At 39.1% G+C, this 18,057-nt stretch overlaps 1 protein-coding gene across 1 annotated transcript; it reads left to right on the top strand.

Annotated features, from left to right (window-relative positions):
- Positions 1-5,638: 5,638 nt before the first annotated feature.
- On the top strand, positions 5,639-17,761 carry LOC124524592 (glycosyltransferase 6 domain-containing protein 1-like). Its single transcript, XM_047096924.1, has 4 exons — positions 5,639-5,646; positions 6,766-6,810; positions 16,524-16,661; positions 17,095-17,761. Exons 1-4 carry the CDS (start codon positions 5,639-5,641, stop codon positions 17,759-17,761), a joined length of 858 nt encoding a protein of 285 aa, XP_046952880.1.
- The last annotated feature ends 296 nt before the right edge of the window (positions 17,762-18,057 follow it).

Genomic DNA, 18,057 nt, shown 5'->3' with positions numbered 1-18,057 from the left:
CTAAAGGTATGCCATCTTAAAACAAGAGTGATTATCTCAGGAGAGGGTGATTATATTTGATTATCATTTTCTTCTTTATGCTTTTAAGCACTTAACCAATTTTATAACATGAAAATGTGCTATTTCTATAATCAGAAACTAAGTACTCTTAAAACATTCTAGAAAAGGGTAAGAAGGGATTAACTTTACCTAATTGGACAATGGCTAAAAGAGGATGAAGAAAAAGATGGTGTACTTTTTTTTTGGTCATTCATTTACACATATATACACACAGCACACAATTCAAAATATATTTCTGCAAGTAAAAATCAGTCATCAAGAAAGGTAAGGAAAGGGTGCCTGGCTGCTTCAGTCGGTAGAGCATGCAACTTTTTTTTTTAATAATTTTTAAAAAATGTTTATTTAGTTTTTGAGAGAGAAAGAGAGCACATGTGCAAAGTGGGGGAGGGGAAGAAAGAGAGGGAGACACAGAATCCGAAGCAGGCTCCAGGCTCCAAGTCGTCAGCACAGAGCCTGACAGCTGCAAGATCATGACCTGACCCAAAGTTGGACGCTTAACCAACTGAGCCACCCAGGCACCCCAAGCATGCAACTCTTGATCTCGGGGTTGTAAGTTGGAGCCCCACACTGGGTGTAGAGATTATTTAAAAATAAAATCTTTAAGGGGTGTCTAGGTGGCTCAGTTGGTTAAATGCCTGACTCTTGATTTTGGCTCAGGTTTTGATCTCACAGTTGGTGAGATTGAGTCCCACATTGGGCTCCATGTTAGTACGGAGCTGCTTGGGATTCTCTCTCTCTCCCCCCTCTCTCTGCCTCTCCCTCTCTCTCCCAAAATAAAGAAACTAAATTTAAGAAGGAAAGAAAGAAAAAGAAAGAAAGAAAGAAAGAAAGAAAGAAAGAAAGAAAGAAAGAAAGAAAGAAAAAAAGGTAGGTAAGGAAGTACAACAAAAGAAACTAAAAGCAAACCATCTTTTAAAATCCTTTTTCAAATGGGACAAAGTTCTACCATCTGGTAGCAATGCGAACTTGCAACCACATGAATCATTATGACAGTATCATTGTGACTTTTGAACGCTTTCATCATCAAAAGAGTCTGGTGACATCACCATTAGCAAAAGATTCAAACACCAGGAGAGTATTTTACAATATCTGATTTTTTTTTATGAAGACCCAAAAATATGACGATTGGGAAACATCCTAGGACTTCTAACATCACGAAAACTAATGGTAAGGCTCTTAGGAAGAAACTATGAAAGGTTGGGTGATCTGGTGAAATCATACGTAGGGATCATCCCCAAACCTTGGCCTTGAAAGTATATTGTGCAAAATAGATGACACTTCAATATGGGGCTCAAAGTCATGACCCCAAGGTCAAGAGTCACATGCTCCACCAACTGAACCAGCCAGGTGCCCCATGGGTAAACAGAAATCCTATTTAACACCTTTAACATAAGCTCAGTGCATTGGCTAGAGCCAAATATTCCATGTTAGTGCTTAATGCCTTTAATTTAGATTTTTAATCACTGTTTACAAGAATATACCTTTCAGAGAGCTCGTATATATTTTTAGTATACTTGACCTATAGTCTTTGAGTAAATTATTAGTCTCAATACCTTTGTGAGGAAAAACTATATAAAAATCAACTTTGGAGGTAGAATGTATTCCAATACATAAAAACATCTTCATAAGGACCTCATTTTCTTTTCACAGAAGCACAAATGAAATAGAATGAGAGTTTTATTGAATTTACTTATTCAGGGTGATAAAGAAATACAAAAGGAACATCACACTGTACCTAATCTAAAAAGTATCAGTTGGCATACTAAAAGGGATCTTTGCAAGCACTTCACACAAAACTTAGGTTTCCCTAAATCTGCCTTCTTCCTTAGGCCAAGCATCCTAGACTCAGCCAAATTTCCATAAATTAATTTTATAATTAATTAGTTATTAGAAGATGGCAAGGAAGTTGTTTCTTACTTTCCAAAAAAACTCCTTTTCTCCTTTTTTTTTTTTTCTAGGAGAGAATGAATTCTAAGTGGAAAATGCTGTTATTAACTTCATTTGCTTTATTGCTGATGTTGATTAAGCATCGCTCCCGGTAAATATACAAGATTGATGAGTCATCATCTTTAATGATTGGCAGAGTTGACCTAAAATGCTGAGTTTTGTCCAAAAAAGCTTAATAAACACTCCCTAAATTAATCAGAGAGTATCTCCTCTTTGAGGAACTGATTAAATTATAAATATATTAATTCTTTCATTTTTCAACATTCAACAAATATTTATTGAGTACCTTTTTGGTGCCAGGTCCTGTCCTAGGTGCTGGGAACTTATGCAGCTTTACATTCCAGGTCCAGAAGATGGACGATAAGCAAAGAAATCTATAATACAATGTTAGGAGCTTTGTATTGGTTTTAATGTTTATTTTTGAGATAGAGAGACAGAGCATGAGTGGGGGAGAGACAGAGAGAGAGAGGGAGACAGAATCTGAAGCAGGCTCCAGGCTCCGAGCTGTCAGCCCAGAGCCCAACGGGGGGCGGAACCCATGAACCACGAGATCATGACCTGAACCGAAGTCAGACTCTCAACTGACTGAGCCACCGACGCACCCCAGGAGCTTTGTATTTTATATAATAAGGCTACGAAGAAAGAAATAAAGCAAGATAAGAGAACAGAGAGTGTTGGGGGACTATTTTAGATACATCTTAAGCTATGACAATAGGAACACGACTCAAAGAAAACTGCTATCGAAATATAACTGTACTGGAGAACAAATCTGTTAACCTGCTAAAGTTCTCTTATAGAAAAATTCAAATTCTTACCTCCTCCATGCCTTCCTCATCTTTATGGTCTTTTTAAATAAGCAATGCAATGTTACCGAATGCTATTTGAAAATCAGCTATATTGTGGGAGCTAATGTCTTTAAAAATTAACCGTATTGTTTTGGTATCATGTTCTACATGTTATTTGTCCTCCTAGGGTGTTATGCCTTAATAGAAAGGTCTATCTTAGTCAAAAAGGAGATAATAGACCAGAAGCTCATTGCAGGCCCGGATTCCAGAACTGGAATGTCCCATCAGAACCAGATGCTATGCATTCCAGAACTGTAGCATTATGCCTGGCATGTAGTAGGTGTTTAGTAATCACTTGGCTAACAAATGAGTAAATGAATGGAACTGAATTCTAGATTTTTTGTTATTCCAATTGCAATAGGCGTTTGTTCAAGTTTAACACTAAAATGTCTCTTTTTATTTATGTGAAGAATAAAGAACCACCTAGAGAAGATAGATCTCTGCTGGTAAGAATCTATTCTATAAATATTCTACAAACTGTATTGAGGGCAAACTGGCTGGAGTCGAGTGAGTTCTAATGGTAATGGCAATCGGAAGGCACATAAAACTGAATTCTCCGGAGATAACCACTGACAAATTTCTTGGGTATCAGTTCAGAAATAATCGGTGCATGTGCATATATACATGTATGTGAGTTTGTATGGACATGTATATGTGCACATCTCCCAATTTTGCTCCTTCAACACACTTACCTGCTTACACCAGATAAATTTTAGACATTTGCTATATTTGAAGTACCTCTGTCCAGGGTATTTTTCTTTAGATTGACAGCCATCTGTGGTCCACCACGTTTTCTACCATCGACCATTGTGTAGGACCCAAAAAATTATTAAAACCAAACCTCAAAAAAAAAAAAAAAACCTGTTCTTAAAAGTTCTCCTTTTGTCACTATACATGTTTAGTGCAGTTAGGCATGGAAAATTTGGATTTTGAAAGAGTATGAGTCTTGAGCAATCCTATATTAAAATATCTTTGGTTAAAAACACCTCCGAAATGTCAAGATGGGATGCACTTTCAAAATCATTTTTTAATATTTGATTTTGAAATAATTACAGATTCATAGGAAGTTGCAAAGATAGTACAAAGAGGTCACATGTACCTTTCACTCAATTTCCCCCAGAGTTACATCTTACGTAACTGTCATGCAATATCAAAATAGGAAATTGATGCTGGGACAATGTATGGATATAATTGTATAACATTTTATCACGTGTAGATTTGTAGATCACCAAGGTAATCAAGATACAAAATGATTCCATCACCACAAAGATCTCCTCTGAGCTACCATTTATACGCACCTCAACCTCCTCTCCTCAACCCTTCTAATCACTAGTACCATTAATCTATTTTTATCTTTACAATTTTGTCATTTTGAGAATGTTTTATAAATGGAATCATACAGTGTATGATCTATTGAGATGAGCTTTTTTCACTCAGGATAATGCTCTTGAGATCCAACCACCTTGTAGTGTATTTCAATCAATCACTCCTTTTTTATTGCTGTGTAGTATTCCATAAAGGGACATACCAAAGTTTGCTTAACCCTTCACCTACTGGGGGACATTTTGGGTGACAATTCTTTTCTTCCAGCACCTGAAAAATATTTTTCCACTTCCTTTTGGGTCCATAGTTTCTAATTAAAAACATCCATTTCATTCAAATTATTTTTCCCTCTAGGTGAATCATTTCTTTCTGCTTGTTTTCAAGATTCTTTTCACCTTTAGCTTTCAGAAAATTGGCTATCATGTGCCTTAGCATGGATTCTTTTTTAAGTACGCTTCACACGCAGCATGGAGTCCAACACGGGGCTTAAACTCATGACCCTGAGATCAAGACCTGACCTGAGGTCAAGAGTCAGATACTTCACTGACCCATTCAGGCACCCCAGCATGGATTTTTTAATTTTAGGTTTATCCTGTTTGGGGTTCATTCAGCTTCTTGAATCTGTATGTTTACGTCTTTTGCCAAATTTGGGGGCATGTTCAGCCATATTTTTAATTGTTTTTCAGCCCCATTCTCTTTCTTTCCTTCTGGGGTTCCAATTACATGAATGTTAGATCTTTTGTTTTTGTTCCACGTGTCCCCGAGGCTTGTTCTTTTTTTTTTTTTTTCAATTTTTTCTGTTATTCAGATTGAGCGATTTCTGTTATTCAGTCTGCAAGTTCACTGATTCTTTCTCCATCCTCTCCATTCTGTTGTGAAGACTATTTATTGAGTTTTTATTTCAGTGTTATATTTTTAAGTTCTAAAATTTCCATTTGGTTCTTCTTTATATCTTCCATATCTTTAATAAGACTTTCTATTTCTTTACTGTGACTTCCATTTTTTCATACATCTCAAGTGTTTGTAATGGCTCATTGAACACTGCCTTTGTCAGATATCCTTGTTAGACAATTCTAATATCTGTGTTATCATGGCATCTGTAGATTATCCTTTCTCATTCAAGTTGAGATCTTTTCTTGGACAATTTGGGGGTATTATGAGACTGGATCTTATTTAAATCTTGTGTTTTCATAGGCATCCTCTAACACGGTGCTAGCTGGGAAATAGGGTGGCACCCCTGCATTACTGTCGGTTGAGGGATGAAATTTTAGGTTCTTGACTCTGCCTCCCTTGAAACCCAGTGGGGAGGGGCTCCTTGTTACTAATGAGCAGGGATGGGAGTTTGGGATCCCCATGTGGTCTCCACTGACACAACCACAGGGGGATTGCGTACTGGTGACTGTTTTAATACCCACTAATCCCCTCTAACTCCACACCAGTGAGGAAGGAAGGGAATCCCCATTATGGCCTGGTGAGAGTACACGTCTAGGCTCCCTACTTGGCCTTTGCTGGAGGGATGGAAATAGAGCCACGGATTTTCCTGTGGTATTGGGTTGGAGAACAGTGAGTAGTGTCTACAGATTCTTTGCCTTGCTAGGATACCCTATTCCTGGCCCTTTGGCCATTAAGAGCAGCTTTTTCTCAGGGCTCTTTTTTTGTCTGTACCCACTGGCATTTCTGAGTCACACCTAATCTGAGATACATGTGGCAGAAAACCCAGGGAACCCACTGCCATGTCGATCCTTGAGTCCCAGTGCACCTACCTGATCTGCTTTCTTCTCTTTGCCTTTCACTCTTTTGTTTACTTCACATATAATGTCCTGGGTTTTTAGCTATAGTTAGTGGTAGGATAGGGAAACTGAGTACCTAGTCCATCTATCTGGAAGTACAAATCACTTAAAGTTATTCTTATTTTACAAAATATCCCCAACTTATGAAAGAGAAGCCCCCTTATAACCTTGTTAATTAAATAGTTAACTTAAAAGCACAACAAAAACTTAGGTGGGTCCTATTTTTAAACGAAAATCAAAGACAAACATCTAGACCCCCTACTCCAACTCCTTTATTTTAACATGTAATAAAGTGTCTATCACATAGTAAGCTACTAATACTTGATAAATGAATTACATAAATCTGTATTTTTGTCTGAATACACATTATTTCTCCTGCTTTGTTAATTTTTAAAATATATCCCCCACTCAAGAACCATACTGTTCCCTGCCTTCCCACCCTTGGCTATGACCTCTTCACCCCACATCTCTTTCCTGAGATAACCCTTATCCTTCCAGACCCAGTTTACATATTTCATCTCCAAGTAGCTTCCCTTAACCCCACATTTAGGTTGGATGCCCCATCTATATGCTCCCATGGAGATCTGTGTTTTCCTATTAGCAGTTACCACTCTGCACTATAATCATCTATTTAATGTTGTCTTTTCAGCTAGTCTATTGGCTTTTAGAGGGCAAGAACTGATCTAAATGTTCACAGTTCTACAACCAGCATCAAACAGTGTCTGCCGTGTTACAGGGACACAATAATTATTTGCTGAGTAAATGGATTACTCTTAACTTGACTTTCTCTTTGTACCCAGGGAAAATGAAAAAGAACTTCGGCTCTCAGACTGGTTTAATCCCAAGTAAGAAAGAATATTCTACACAAACACACACTAATGATAACAACAACAACAACTCAATTTAAATGGGGGAGGATTTTTTTCCATCATCAAATTGTACCTATCCTGGGAGCTTTCCAGGCCTTGGCAGTTTTTAGTTTAAAGTCTTTTATATATAAACCTAGTGTCTATTTATCTAGAATCAGGCAATTGAGGGTCATAATGAGAAAACTGTTATCTAGTTTAATGTTCCTGGTTTTATTAGGAGAAAGAAAAAAAATGTTTTTAGTAACAGCCCAAAAATGCCATTAATGACTCCTCTTGATTTTGGCATTAATACTTGGGGGAAAATCTCATTCTTTTTTTTTTTTTTTCTTTTTTGAGGTGGGGGGGCAGAGGGAGAGGGAAAGAGAGAATCTTTTTTTTTTTAATTTTTTATGTTTATTTATTTTTGAGAGAGAGGGAGAGACAGAGCGTGAGCAGGGGAGGGGCAGAGAGGGAGACACAGAATCCGAAGCCGGCTCCAGGCTCTGAGCTGTCAGCACAGAGCCTGACGTGGGGCTCAAACTCACGAACCGCGAGATCCTGACCTGAGCCGAAGCAGACGCTCAGCTGACTGAGCCACCCAGGCGCTCCAGGGAAAGACAGAATCTTAAGCAGGCTCCACACCCAGTGTAGAACCCAACACAGAGCTTGACACAGGGCTCAATCCCACAACCCTGGAATCATGACCTGAGCCAAAATCAGGAATTGAATGCTTAACCTAACCAACTAAGCTACCCAGGTGCCCCAGAGAATCTTATTCTTTATAATGGCTATCTAGTATTCTATTTTATGGCTACAGTTCCCTATTGGTTTTGAACCATTTGCAGTTTGAAGGCTATTGTAAATAATGTTTTGATGAATATCTTTGTACATATATTTTTGTACACTCTTGTGTGAACTTATCCATATGATAAATTCCTATTGTAGCATCATTAGATTAAGAGATACAGACATTTTAGGAGCACTTGGGTGGCTTAGTTGGGTAAGCATCCAACTGTTGATTTCTGCTCAGGTCGTGATTTCACAGTTTGTGATTCAAGCCCCCTACTAGGCTCTGCATGGATAGTGTGGAACCTGCTTGGGATTCTCTCTCTCCCTCTTTCTCTGCCCCTCTCTCCCACCTCTCCTCCCCTCTCTATCTCTCAAAATAAATAAATAAGCTAAAAAAAAGATTTAAAATTTTTAAAAAATGAGATGCAGACATTTTAAATTTTTACTCAGGTTGCTAAATTGCCTTTTAATAATTATACCATTTATTTTCTAATCTATAGTGGATGAATGTTAACTTTATTTGTTTTATAAATTTCCATTTTATTTTATTTGTATCAAATATTTTTTTATTGGAAAAACTATTAGTTAAAATATCTCAATTCAATTTGCACTTCCATAATTATTGTTCAATTTGATCATCTTTTATATGTATTATTTATATTTCATCTTCTGTGAATTCCTTTTTCATATTTATATTTTTTTAAATAACCTTAAGTGCACACAATTAGATTCATAACAATCTTTGTGGGGTGCCTGGGTGGCTCAGTTAGTTGGGCATCTGACTTCAGCTCAGGTCATGATCTCACAGGTTCATGAGTTTGAGCCCCGCATGAGACTCTGTGCTGAGAGCTCAGAGCCTGGAGTCTGTTTCAGATTCTGTGTCTCCCTCTCTCTCTGTCCCTCCCTGGCTTGTGCTCTGTCTCTCTCTGTCTCAAAAATAAACACTTTTTTAATAATAATTTTTTTAAAAAATTTTTAATAAAAAATTTAAATAATAATCTTTGCTACATGACTCACTCTCATCATTAGGTTTTTCAAAACCCAGTCATTATTTATTTGTGTGCTTTCTCACTTATTTCTGTTTTCTTTTAAGTTTATTTATTTTGAGAAAAACAGAGCAAGCAGGGGAGGGGCAGAGAGAGAGAGGGAGAGAGAGAAAACCAAGCAGGCTCCGCACTGTCAGCACAGAGCCTGCCTCGGGGCTCAAACTCAGGAACCATGAGATCATGCCCTGAGCCGAAACCAAGAGTCAGATGCTTAACTGACTGAGCCACCCAGGTGCCTCTCTTGCTTATTTTTAATGAAACAAAACCTCAACATTCAATAACTTCAACATCCAGCTATCCACCTCTGTCTTTCCTAGGACCCCCGTTCTGTCTCCTCACCCTCTAGCCTTGAAACAACCTCCATCCCGAATCCTGCTTCATTATCCCCTTGCTTTCTCTTGTTTTAATATAAGTGTATATCTTCCATTTGTATTCTGGAACAAGTATATTTTAAAATTATAGCTGTTTGTAATTTTTTAAAGAAGATATAATGCCACGTGTAATCTCCAGGGACTCATTTTGACCCTTAATATTAGATTGCTAAGATTCATCCAAATTGCATATGACTGTCATTCATTTTGATGGCGGCGTTACAGTTAACTGTAGAAATATACCACAGTTTGCTCATCCCCTGCCTTATCAGTGGGCACTTGGACTGCGTCTAGGTTTTTGTTATTTTGAGCCTTAAGAGGTAACACTCTTGTAAGAGGCCTTTCCAAAGAATGTGTTTACAATAGGAAAAAAAAAATACGTAGATAAAATAGCTGCCCGATTCTATCTCTGACCTCATCTTCAACCATTGTGTCCCTCACCCACTCCTCCAATCATACTGGCTCCTTGTTGTTCCTCAGAAACACCAAGCAAGCTCTCACCTCGGGACTTTGCACCTTCTGTGCTCTCTGCGCGGACTGCTTACCCTCCAAGCAGCCAAATGGCTCATTCTCCCACTCCCTTCAAACGCTGTTTTATCAGTGAAGTCTTCTCTAGCTACTCCCTTTCTCCCTTACCCAGATTTATTGTTCTCAGTTGCTCTCCCCAACATCTGACATACTGTATATTTGCTTGCTTATTCATTTACTATCTGCCTTTCCCACAAGAGTGTGCCTAGAAAAAAAAAAAAAAGCCTAGATATAGTAGGGGTTCGATATTTGTAGAATAGATAAATACATGAGATCTTCTGTCTAATTGAAGTGATAGCACCTTCATAACAATGCAAAAGTAGTGGTAGAAGGCATTGCACTTTATTATTAAGCATCATATTGGCTTTTAGTTTAAAATGAAATGACCTCTGCATTATGGAGATATGAGGGAAGAAGCTCATTTTTGGTTCTTATTAAGTACAAAAAACTATAAGCTTAAAGTAAATATGTGGGAATAAATGTCTCAGAATAGCCAAGAAAGTGTGAAAAAATAAGAAAGTTAAAAGGATTTTGCCTAGGGGCACCTGAGTGGCTCAGTTGGCTAAATGTCCAACTCTTGATTTCAGCCAAGGTCACGATCTCATGATCATGAGATCGAGCCCCACACTGGGCTCCACACTGGGGGTGGAGTCTGCTTAAGATTCTCTTTCCCCCTCTGCCCCACCCTGCTCATGCTCTGTCTCTCATGCTCTCTCTCTCTCTCAAAAATAAAATTTTTAAAAGGGTTTTGCCTTAAATAGTCAAACATATTTTGACATCATTGTGATCAAATCAAATGGAATAGATCAAAGGAGTAGTAAATCCAGAATTAGGTCACAGTATGTATCAAAGTTGATATATAACAAAAATGGCATCTTAAAAATCAGTGAGGAAAGGACAGATTAGTTCATAAATTATACTGACACTATTGGTGATCTAAGTGGGGGCAAAATGGGGCATTAATCCTATGGCATAAAGATAAATTCCTGATAGACTACAGATTTAAGTGTAAAAAATAAAGCAATAAAAAAAATCTTGCTAGAAAATCAGTAAGACAGGGGCGCCTGAGTGGCTCAGTCGGTTAAGCGTCCGACTTCGGCTCAGGTCATGATCTCGTGGTCTGTGAGTTCGAGCCCCATGTTGGGCTCTGTGCTGACTGCTCAGAGCCTGGAGCCTGCTTCAGATTCTGTGTCTCCCTCTCTCTCTGACCCTCCCCTGTTCATGCTCTGTCTCTCTCTGTCTCAAAAATAAATAAGCGTTAAAAAAAATAAAAAAAAAAAGAAAATCAATAAGACAACATGTAAAGTCTAGGTAAGAAGGAAATCCTCTTAATCCATGCTGAAAACCTACCACCTATTTAAAAAGATGTATTTCACTATATACAAATTTTAAACTTTGATTTGGTTTAAAAACAAATTAACAATTCAATAGAAAAACATGAAACTCACATTAGAGGTAGCCAACATGTATAAGAAAAGATACTCAAGTTCACTAGAAATTAGAGAAATGTAAAATAATGTAGTAATGAGCTACTGGAATCTTTTTAAAGCCATAATCTAATAGTATAGGGAAAATGCTGGTGGGAAGGTGAAGTATTTCAGCCTTTTAAAAAATAATTGGGTAAAAACTATGAAAGATGAACACATGGAGGTTCCTGGGTGGCTCAGTCAGTTAAGTGTCTGACTCTTGATTTCGGCTCAGGTCATGATCTTGCACTTTGTGAGTTAGAGCCCCACATCAGGCTCTGCACTGCCACTGTGGAGCCTGCCTGGGATTCTCTCTCTCTTCCTTTCTTTCTGTCCCTCCCCTGCTCACACGTGTGCACGCATGTGCTTGCACTCTCTCTTTAAAAAAAAATTTTTTTTAATGAACATACATATACAGCAATCCTATTCCTGGGACTAGCCATTAAAAATAACAGCAACAAAGGGAGCGTGGGTGGCTCAGTCGGTTGAGCATCCGACTTCAGCTCAGGTCATGATCCCACGGTTCGTGGGCTCAAGCCCCACATTGGGCTCTGTGCTGACAGCTCAGAGCCTGCAGCCCGCTTCTGATTCTGTGTCTCCCTCTCTGCACCTCCCCTTCCCATGCTCTGTCTCTCTCTCTCTCTCTCTCTCTCAAGAATAAATAAACATTAAAAAATTTTTTTAAAGATAATAGCAACAATACCTAAGGACATAAGATTAAGGTTTGTTGCATCAGTTTTTATAATGACAGAAATTCCAGGAATAAAATGTATATACCTAGTCCTAAGAAAATGGCTAAACAAACTGTCCACACCTTGGAATATTATGCAGCCATTACAAAGAGTGAATAAGAACTAGTCCAGATAACCTGGAAGGATTTCCACAAGGTTGTGATGAGTAGAAAGACAAGCTGCAGGAAAGTATGCGTTATCTCATCATAATAAACAAGATTTAAAAAAAATTTACTTATTTTTGAGAGAGGGAAAGAGAGAATGCGTGCATGAGCGAGGGAGGGGCAGAGAGAGGGGAAAGAGAGAACCCCAAGCAGGCTCCATGCTGTTAGCCCAGAGCCTGACGCTGGGCTCAATCTCACCAACCGTGAGATTATGACCTGAGCCAAAATCACGAATTGGACGCTCAACCTACTGAGCCACCCAGGCGCTCCAAAATAAACAAGATTTTTAAAGCCTGCATATGTGTGTGTACTTATGTATGTGTGCATATTGTGCACATGTTATCTATACAATTGGATATGAATATGGAGGGAAAAAGAAAAGAGCACGGATGAGGCTGCAAATATGGCAGGCCAGCAGCTAGGAAGAGGAAAGTGGAAAGCTACATGATGTGGTGCAGGGGTAGATGTGGGAAACATACACCCTGGAAATGCTCTAGTACTCTCATGGTTGTCTGCTTATGGTATATTTATCTCTGCTATATCACTTTAGCTTCTTACACTTTTTAGACTCATGCACAGTTCCTTGAAACTGTATATAGGTCAATATAGCCTTGATTTACAGGAAGAGTCCCCACCCTCTCTCTCCAGATCTATTTTTCGAACAAATTATAACCTGCCATATTACTGTCATGAATCCCATCTCAGCAAATCTTAGGAACACCTTCTAGCATTGAAATCACTTCTAATTCAGTGTAGCACCTATTCTCTTTTTATTACAAATGTGAATATCTTAGCCCATATATATGATTTCCCTCCTTCGTTAGTATACTTCTTTGTAAGTCACACCTATGATAGTCTACAGTACTATGACACTTGAGCATACTATCTGTGTACCTTCCTTCTGCAAATTTTCATTGTAAGCAATATACTTATGAGCAGGTCATTTTGTATCCTGTTGAACACCCTCTGCTTGGGCATGGTGAGGTATTTTCTAAGCTTCTCAGATACTGAATCTATCAGGGTATGAGAGAAACAACTCAACTAAGATGAAGTAACTTTAGTGAAGGAATGGTTGGCAGAGATTGGAACAAGGTTAAGAGACCCAACAAAGGACACGGAAGCATCCAGAGGCTTCAACAGTAAGAAGCTCTTATCACCCTTGGCCTAAAGGGACAAGGGAAGGGATGGTGCTCCTGGAGACCAGAGATTTCTGGAACCATGAAAGAGCTGCCCAACAGAAGCTGTAGCCGCATATGGACACAGTCACTGGCAAGATCTCAACAAAGCTGGGAGAGAAAAGAGGAAAAGAGACAACTTGTTTTCCTGCCCTCTGATCTTACGTGGGTACCTCCCATTAGCAGAACCCACTGCAAGCCACAGGGCAGGGAACATTGGGTGATCAGTCTGCTCCCAAGAAGGCCAGGTAGAGAAGGCTAAGGATGGACAGGGGAATTGTAAATGGAGAATAACTAACACAATCCACCTTTTTGACTTAGATGGAGAAGCTCATGTTCCCCAAACACGAGAAACAAAGTCACATCAGCTACCGGGTATCATCGAGGTGATGGAAATCTAGCTATATTCCCACTTGAAACCTAGATCGTAACATCTGCCATCTCTAGTATTCTTCATGTAAGGTGGCAAAAGGGAGAAAATAATTAACATAGCAGATCACGACTACAGTCCTACCTCTGTAGCTGTTCAGGAGGCTGGCAATAAAAGGAGGCAGTTAATAATCACCATCCCATGGTTTCTTTATCCTCTGCTAATCCCTTTGATGGTCAGAGTTTCTATTCGATAGGGTTACTCAAACCTCCATCCCTGGAGAGTCTGGTTCCCTCAGTGGTCTGACCTTATTGAGTTGCCCCAATTTCCCACTGACCATTGTTACTGGAAATGAGGTAGCGGGGGGCACTCCCAGAGAATCCTTTGCATTCCATATGAAGCCCTGCTTGCCATCCTTGTATAACCTCATCTTCCTATCTTCTCGGTGATGAAGATCAGTCATGCCAACCAGTACAGTAATGCCATTTTCTGCCTGTTGGCTCAGCAGCATGGGGAACCATCAGTTTCACAGAACCATGACCTTCTCCCTAGAGCAAAGACTCCTCCCTTGGGAACTGAGAACTCTAAACACACGGGACCCAAAGTCACAACAAGAGCAAGCAAACATTCTATAAGTGAATTATTGGATGTCATCGTGAGCAGGGACACCCTCACATCCACCTTGTTTTGTGAACTGTGCATTCTAGCTTTGGAAGGTACAGTATCTCACACTGCTCATTGAGTCAAAGCGGGAATGGCGAACTACTACAGAAAAGTACCTCGGCCTTTTCAGGGACTTATCTCGGAACTAACACTGAAAATGAGATTTCCCTGGCTAGTCCACTTTCTACCAGGCCAGGTGCCTCAACACAGGGAGGCACACAGACCAGAGAACTTTGTGGAAGTGGCCAACTGCCACACTACTCTCACCATGAAACGGGTAGCTTAGACGGAGGCAAAGTTATGTGTGATACGAAGGCAACTAATAAGATATTCTGCAAGTCAACAAAGCTGGCAGACTTGTAGGCATGAACAGCAAATCCCTACCCAGAACATAAAACGTTCCCCTGAGGGAAAAGTGTTGCCCCTTTCTTTATGGGGTCTAATATAATCAACCAGCCATCATTTGGCTGGCTGGTTCCCATGCGAAATGGTGTCACCCTGTGGGCTCCAACTGGCCCCTGCTGTTGGCAAGCTGGGTGCTCAGCACTGGCTCTAGCTTGGTCTTAGCAATGGGATGTCCATGTCACTGAGGCCGTGCATAATCCCCATTGGACTCCAAGTAGCTGGGGCCACTTTATACAGAGACACTAAGTCAGTCACAAGGGAGACCGGGCAAGGTATCTGACTGACACCCAGAGGGCAGATTATCTTATCCCCCTGATTGCTGAGCATGTCCTTTGCAGAGAATGCCCCCTGGGCAGCATTTACCTTCCAGGTAAAGAGTTTCGTACCTGTAAGAGAAACCTAATGACTCTAAAGCTCTTCTACTCCTTCCTCTTCTGTTTTATCAAATAATTTCTAAACACAAGTTTTTAACTGCCTTCTGCTTTCAGAGACTTTTCCTTTCGTTCTAATAGCAAATCTTTCATCTTCAGACCCTTTCCCATTCTCAAATAGATACTGATTAGCCTCTGTGATGTGCCTAATTTATAAGCATCATCACTGTGATAAGGGTACATCTGTCCAATATTAAAGTGGAGTCTGAGACTTTTGAGTCAAATACAAGTGTATGGCCTTAAATTCTAAGTATAAGAAGGGTTTAAAAGTAAATGTATTAAAAAAAAAGCAAATAAATGTGTAAGTTCGAAAAATCCTTAAAATAGTAAAAGGGGGTACTTTTCAAGAATTTTGTTATTATTATTAATGTACTATTAAGGGTTGCCAAATTCTACCCTTGTCCGGGTCTAGATTTGTAATTAAAACCTGTAATTACCAAAAGCAAAATGGCTTCACACTTTGTGTTCAATTCCTTCCAAAATGAAGGCCTTAAGTTGCTTGATTTTTATTTTTATTAAAAATTAAAAAAAAAAACTTTAACATTTATTTATTTTTGAGAGAGAGAGAGAGAGCATGAGCAGGGGAGGGGCAGAGAGAGAGAGCGAGATACAGAATGTGAAGCAGGATCCAGGCTCTGAGCTGTCAGCACACAGCCTGATGTGGGTCTCGAACCCACAAACCATGAGATCATGACCTGAGCTGAAGTCGAAAGCTTAACCTACTGAGCCACCCAGGCACCCTGGCCTTAATTTGCTTAAATAGTTTAATGTCCTCCCTCCAACCAAACTGTTTATTATTACTGTTGTTTCTTTATTTTGTTTTTTTGGGGGTTGTTTATTATTCCTAATTCTGCTTCTGCTGTTATTTTGTTATTATTAGAAGCAAATGTAATATCATCTCCCTTTTTGGACTAATCTTATTTTCTTCCAGGTTGCACTGATGGGCCTTCAGCATTAGGAAGGGTAGAAAGAAGGTACTCTAGGAAAAGAAAAAGGAAGAGAAAGATGAGAAAGGGGTAAAAAGAAAGGAAGACATAAGCAGACAGTAGTGCTTTTTGTTTTAGGCAATAATCAGAGAAATGTTCAGACAATGAGCTCTCGGTTTAAGCTATAGTCAGAGCTCAAGGAAAAAAATCCCTGGACTCAAAAGGCAAGGTTTTTTTGTGATCTCTACACCCAACATGGGGCTCAAACCTACAACTCCATGCTCTACTGACTGAGCTGGCCATGCGCCCCTCAAAAGGCAGTTTGGTATAATGACCAAAGCACAGATTCGGAAAGCCAACTGGCTGATTATGAATCCTGATTCTGCCATTTATTAGCTGTGTGACACTAAGTAATTTACTCAACCAATCTGCGCCCAAGTTTCTTCATAATGAAAAATAGAGATAATGATGGAATTTATATTATAGGACATTGCAAGGATTAAATAAATAGTGTAAAGCACTTAATCACCATGCCTGGCACATAGTTAAGTACTTTATAATGATTGGCTACTATCACTTGGAGAACAACATTTGCTGTCCTAATAAGTGGTACTCTCTTAATCGTTTTTCTTGTTTGTTCAACAGAAAACGTCCTGATGTGAAAACGACAACTGATTGGTTTGCACCGATCATCTGGGAAGGAACTTACAACAGACAAGTCCTGGAAAAGTATTACAAAAGGCTGAACATTACCATAGGCTTGGCTGTATTTGCTACTGGAAAGTAGGTGCTTACTAACATTCATCCTTTTTTATTTTGGAAACATATGGATAAGCACCCGTGAACTCTCTACATCCAAACAGCCACTCATAATTAACCCTAATCATGATTTCTGGCTGGTCTGCATAATTATTTGTAGTGGTTATTTTCTCCAGCCATGGCTGCTTTCTTAACACGACTTGGAATCTTTCTATTAATATCCATTTAGCTCACTTTTCCTTTCTTCTCAATAAATTTTATGGCTTTTCTCAGCCCCCGCTCCCCAACCTCACTATACCCTCTTTAGCTAACCAACACAGTTAAGCTCTAAATGCAATTTCTACCCACCTACCTACTGGTAGTTCTTTAGCAACAATGTTCTCCTGCATGTTTAAGTGACATGTCTTCTCCTGATGAGTTTTAGCAAAGTGAATGTTTGGTCTTCCGTGTTTCACAGGTTTGTGGATCAGTACCTGGAACAGTTCCTCCAGTCTGCTAATAAGCACTTCATGATTGGCTACAATGTTATCTTTTACATCTTGATGGATGACTTCTCCAAACTACCTCCAATAGAGTTGGGGCCCCTTCGAACATTTAAACTATGTACTGTACTCAAACAACATGTGTGGAAAGACTTCAATTACATATACATGAAAAACTTGGATATGTACATCATAGAACATATCCAACATGAAGTCGACTTTCTCTTCAGTATGACTGTAAACCAGATCTTCGAGAATGACTTTGGGGTGGAAACCCTGGGCGAGTCTGTAGCTCAACTCCATGCATGGTGGTATTTTAGACATGCTGAAAATTTCCCCTATGAGAGAAGACCTAAATCAGCAGCTTTCATCCCTTTTGGAGAGGGAGATTTCTATTACCAGAGTGCAGTTTTTGGTGGCACACCCCGTGAGGTTTTAGCCTTCATTAAAGAATATCAAAAAGGAGTTACCAGTGACAACAGAAATGGACTCAAGAGCATATATGAACATTATTTAAACAAATATTTGTTTATCAATAAACCCACTAAGTTGTTATCACCAGAATACAATTGGGATCCAAATTTTAGAACTCCCCCACAAATTAAACATGTGAAGATAGCATGGCATTCAAAGAGCATTTGATGGTTGTATCATTAGGTTTATGGATTAATAAGTGAATCACAATAATTCCTCAACTACGAAACATTAAACGTCTCCGTGTTTTTGGAAACTTACAAAAATGTGCAATCTTCCAAAATAAATTGTTTTTCTCCTTGCAGTTTTAAACCATCTAAATCTACCTAAATTGGAGTAAGAATAAATGGATGTTAATTTAATATTAATGCACAGTGGTGTTATTAGCTACATATTATAAATAATGTGGACATACTTTTGGAGGCACAAAATGAAGAAACACACCAGACTCTCCTGGTTCAGAA

This window comes from Lynx rufus, unplaced genomic scaffold (assembly GCF_022079265.1).
Source record: "Lynx rufus isolate CCGP_SWC_20201006 ecotype Redwood Valley unplaced genomic scaffold, mLynRuf1.p SCAF_10, whole genome shotgun sequence".
In the NCBI taxonomy this organism is placed as follows: domain Eukaryota; kingdom Metazoa; phylum Chordata; class Mammalia; order Carnivora; family Felidae; genus Lynx; species Lynx rufus.
The sequence above is the reverse complement of the archived record's forward strand: the minus strand, read 5'-3'. Positions and strand labels throughout refer to the sequence as shown.

What these genes read in the sequence shown, in the direction of transcription:
- LOC124524592 (XM_047096924.1), top strand. An exon ending in TCAGACTGGTTTAATCCCAA is followed by an intron (nt 6,811 to 16,523) that starts GTAAGAAAGAAT and finishes TTTGTTCAACAG; the next exon opens with AAAACGTCCTGATGTGAAAA. An exon ending in GCTGTATTTGCTACTGGAAA is followed by an intron (nt 16,662 to 17,094) that starts GTAGGTGCTTAC and finishes CGTGTTTCACAG; the next exon opens with GTTTGTGGATCAGTACCTGG.